General features: G+C 56.4%; 1 protein-coding gene across 1 annotated transcript; it reads left to right on the top strand.

Annotated features, from left to right (window-relative positions):
- The first annotated feature begins 744 nt into the window (after window positions 1-744).
- Window positions 745-3,644, top strand: FAM241B (family with sequence similarity 241 member B). The gene is made up of 3 exons (XM_086382601.1): window positions 745-819; window positions 2,058-2,187; window positions 2,851-3,644. The coding sequence occupies exons 2-3, from the start codon at window positions 2,095-2,097 to the stop codon at window positions 3,118-3,120; spliced, it is 363 nt and encodes a 120-aa protein (XP_086238727.1). The 5' UTR covers window positions 745-819; window positions 2,058-2,094; the 3' UTR covers window positions 3,121-3,644.
- Window positions 3,645-3,987: the final 343 nt, after the last annotated feature.

Raw genomic sequence — 3,987 nt, 5'->3', positions numbered from 1 at the left:
GATATATTTTCTCTTTTCTCCTTTGTCAGGGCTTCCCTGATAACTCAGTTGGTAAAGAATCCGCCTGCAATTCGAGACCCCGGTTTGATTCCTGGATTGGGAAGATCTGCTGTAGACGGGATAGGCTACCCACTCCAATATTCTTAGGCTTCCTTTGTGCCTCAACTGGTAAAGAATCCGCCCGTAATACGGAAGACCTGGGTTCGATCCCTGGGTTGGGAAGATCCCCTGGAAAAGGGAAAGGCTACCCCCTCCAGTATTCTGGTCTGGAGAATTCCATGGAGCGTATAGTCCATGGGATCGCAAAGAGTCGGACACGACTAAGCGACTTTCACTTCACTTTCTCCTTTGCGTTTCACTTCCAGAAGTTCCGCACTGGAAGTGGGGTTGGACTTCCTTGAGGGCAGGGGTGGGTCCTACTTAAAGGGGTGGGTCCTACTTAAAGGCTCAGCAACTTATAGCGGCGGGCTGAGCCTGTGCCAGCCAGGTCAGAGGCTCCCCCACATCCTAGTTTTTCCTCCTCCTCTTCTCCCTTCCCTTTGCTTTCCTTCTTCCTCTGCACTCCCTCTCTCCCAGCCCTGAGGTGCACCGGGTCCTCTCTCAGTTCCACTTCTGCCGGGTGTGCCTCCCTCCTCCCGCTTCTTGCGCCTCCTGGGTCCCGGCGGCTGCAGTTCCCCCAGAGGCCTACAGAGGGAGCTGCCGCGCCACCTGCGGGGCAGTGCGGCTGCGGCGCGCGCTTCCTGTGAGGTCAGGTGGGAGGAAGCGGCCTGGGAGCCGCGGGGAGTGGACGCCACCGAGGCCCGGGAGCCGCGCCCGCAGGTGAGTGTCCGAGACCCTGGGCGCGGGGGAGCGAGGGTGCATTCCTCCCTTCCCCTGGGCCTGGTCTCGGAGTCGGGCTCGGCGGCCCGGGCAGCGGCCCCTCCCACCCCGGCAGCGCGCCCTGCCACCCCCGTTCCCCACCCCCACCTCCCTCAGTGCTGGAAGGGCCCACCGCACCCTCAGCCCACCCAGCGGGGCGGGATGGCAAGGCACAAAGGGACTGCGGAGGACCTTGGACCCTCTTGGTTATTTGCAGGGGCCAGCAGGCTTCGAAAAGGGGATCCGCCTGTCCATGCCTTGGGCAAGGGAAAAGGGCTCTTAACCCCTTTGGCGTGTGTGTCACGAGTGCTTTTGAAAATTTAGACGAAAACTGTGGCTCATATTCTGAAAAATAATGGCCTTGACCCAGATTCGGGGAGAAGCGTGGAAAGACCCCCACCTCCAGCCATGGACTCCCTTGGGGCCCTTCCCCCTCCTTTTCTCCCTTCCCCTCCCAGATCCGCAGCAGCACCCCCGTCCTGTATTTCGGGAAGGCTGGCCCCGCCCTCCTGGTGTTACCTGAGAGGTGAGGGGCTGCTGAGTGTAAGCCCTTTGCAGGAAAGCAGCTCTGAAGTGGGCCCTGTCTCCTGCGGGCAGAAGGCCTGAGTCCCTAGCATCTCCCCGAAGAACAGCACACTGGACCATTGCTTAACGGAAGGGAAATGGAGACACTGAACTCCACACTTAGTAACAGAGAGGGACCTTGGGCCAGAGTTCTTGGTTTCATGCTCTTTCTCTGCTGCCCATGTATGGGTGGTCCTAGGTGAGCGAGGTAAGCCCCTCTGGGTCGCTAGCTGTAGCAGCCCTAGAAGATTGTTGGGAGGTGTGAGTGAGATGAGCCTTGGTGGACTTGATGAGCAAGAGTTGTCATCTCCTTTGTTGCTGGCGGTGGTGATTAATAATAAAACTTCCTTCTCCAAGGATCTTTTTTTTTTTTTTTGGCCCTGCAGCAACTGGGAACTTACATGTGCCCCTACACTGGGGTGAGGAGTCTTAACCACTGGGCTGCCAGGGAAGTCCCTCCAAGGGTCCTTTTGATAGTTTTCCTAGTGGGCTCTTTCAAACAGCTAGTGTTTGTTTCTCTTCTTTTTATTAGCTAGACACACCATCTGCTCAGCCTGGGGCACCAATGTGAGCACCCAGAATTGCAGTTTTTCCCACTGAAAGCAAGCATCTCTTTGGTGAATGTTTTCCTCCAGGTGTTTTGAGGCCTGGGGAAAGGTGCAGCCTGGAAGGATGGTTCGGATCTTGGCCAATGGGGAAATTGTGCAGGATGATGACCCCCGCGTGAGGAATACTACCCAGCCACGCAGTAGTACTCCTCGACAGGTAGGCACCCAGCCCTGTGGGTGAGAGCAGCTGGTCTCCTGTCCAATGTACCAGTTACTTCTTCGCTCCCAGAGGCTCCCTTGCTGGTGATTAACCTTTTCTACTGAAGCCCTGCAGGGATGGGCAGCCTGGGGGTTTAAGGCTTGGGGAAAACCCCAGTAGATTTATTTCTCAGCCTCCTGCCTCCCCAGCTCTCCTTCCTCCAGGCAGCCTTCCCAGACTTCAAACCCAAGAGCTCTCTCCCTTTATCTGGTCAGCAACCCCTACTGGAGCCAGCATCTTTTAGAGTCTGTAGGATGAGAGAGAAGCTGGAGAATAAGTGGAGAAGATGAGCCCATGGCCGCATGATGAGGAGTTGAAAAGAAGGAAGGAGGAGGTTGAAAATGTCCTCCCAGAAGCCACACCCTGTAGTCTTACCCTGTTGCCTCCTTCCTCTACTCTCTCTCACATGACGTAGGGAATATGGATTGGCATTTTCTATGCTCTGAGAGCTTGTGACTCAGTGGTTGGGCTTCGTATGGGTAGCATTTGGGAATTGCTGAGAAAGGAGGGTGTGGCCCCAGGTGGTCTTAGGGGAGGGCAGGCATCCTCCTGCCTCCAGTGCCTCAACTCCAGGGAAGCTTTCTCTGGATTCATTCATCTCTCTCTGTCTTCACCTCGCAGAGCTTTCTCAATAGGGGCCACGGTGCCTCCCTGGGGGGTCCCGGCCCCCGCCAGCAGCAGGCAGGCGCCAGGCTGGGTGCCGCTCAGTCCCCCTTCAATGACCTCAACCGGCAGCTGGTGAATATGGGCTTCCCACAGTGGCATCTGGGCAACCACGCCGTGGAGCCGGTGACCTCCATCCTGCTGCTGTTCCTGCTCATGATGCTCGGCGTGCGTGGGCTCCTGCTGGTGGGCCTCGTCTACCTGGTGTCCCACCTGAGTCAGCGGTGACCTCCAGGGGCTGCTGGGGGGCAGGTGTGTGGGAGAGGGAGCTGCAGGGCCTCGGTGTGAGAGCAGGCACGTGGGGAGGAGCTCCACACCGGTGCCTTGAGGGTGCGCTCAGAGAGCCTTGTGTGCACATCGTGTTACGCAAGAGGCAGAGGGAGCCTCTAGTCCAACATTCCCAAAGGATCGGGTGATCCCCACTTCATTCCCTTGAGACGCGTTTAGCTAGTGTCAGACATTAAGCACAAAGTCACAGTAAGAGAGGGATTCTCTTTCCAATTCTCTTCCAATCCTTTTATGCCAAGAAGAAAGTCTCCTCTAGGTGCCAATGTGTTCTCATGCCCAGAACACGGGCTGGCTTCCCCGTTACTAGGAAGCAGGCCTGGGGCTTAGTGGGAAAAGTTTCCAGACTTTTATAGCTCCGTTCCATTTTAATGGTATATTTTTATTGGCTACCTTTTATTTATGACACGTGGTACTGGTATTCTACGTATTGTGGTGGCATTTTCAATAAAGAAATTTAAGTAAAAGTGTGTCCACGTAAAGACATGCATAGTACGGCTGCATGGAGATCTGGAAGACGTGGTGAGGGTGGTTTGGGAGTGGCTGGGGCTGGTGAAATGGGCAGGGGGGGCATTGACCTTGGAGGGTGGTTTCCAGCCTTTTCCCTGCAGCCTCTGAGAGCAGGGGCAGTGGGCCAGGTAAAGCCTGGAGTTGGGCCCTTTGACTGATGCGTAGATAACTGGCTCACTCTTAGATGTTGGCCTTGTTGGGGGTGGGGTGGTGTGGGGCAGGTCCTCTGACAAGAACAGCCAGTGAGGCTCTGTGTCAGGACAGCTGGGGTGCAGGTCTCCCTGGCCCTGGGGCTCGGAC

Source organism: Bos grunniens, chromosome 28, assembly GCF_055505025.1.
Source record: "Bos grunniens cultivar Pamir isolate PY7600 chromosome 28, Bosgru_T2T1.0, whole genome shotgun sequence".
NCBI classification, from domain to species: Eukaryota; Metazoa; Chordata; class Mammalia; order Artiodactyla; family Bovidae; genus Bos; species Bos grunniens.
This window is presented reverse-complemented; position numbering and strand designations above follow the sequence as displayed.

Coding starts and splice junctions, on each gene's coding strand:
- FAM241B (XM_086382601.1), top strand. CDS start 2,095: ATGGTTCGGATCTTGGCCAATGGGGAAATTGTGCAGGATGATGACCCC. Junction 2,188..2,850: donor GCAGTAGTACTCCTCGACAG/GTAGGCACCCAG, acceptor TTCACCTCGCAG/AGCTTTCTCAATAGGGGCCA.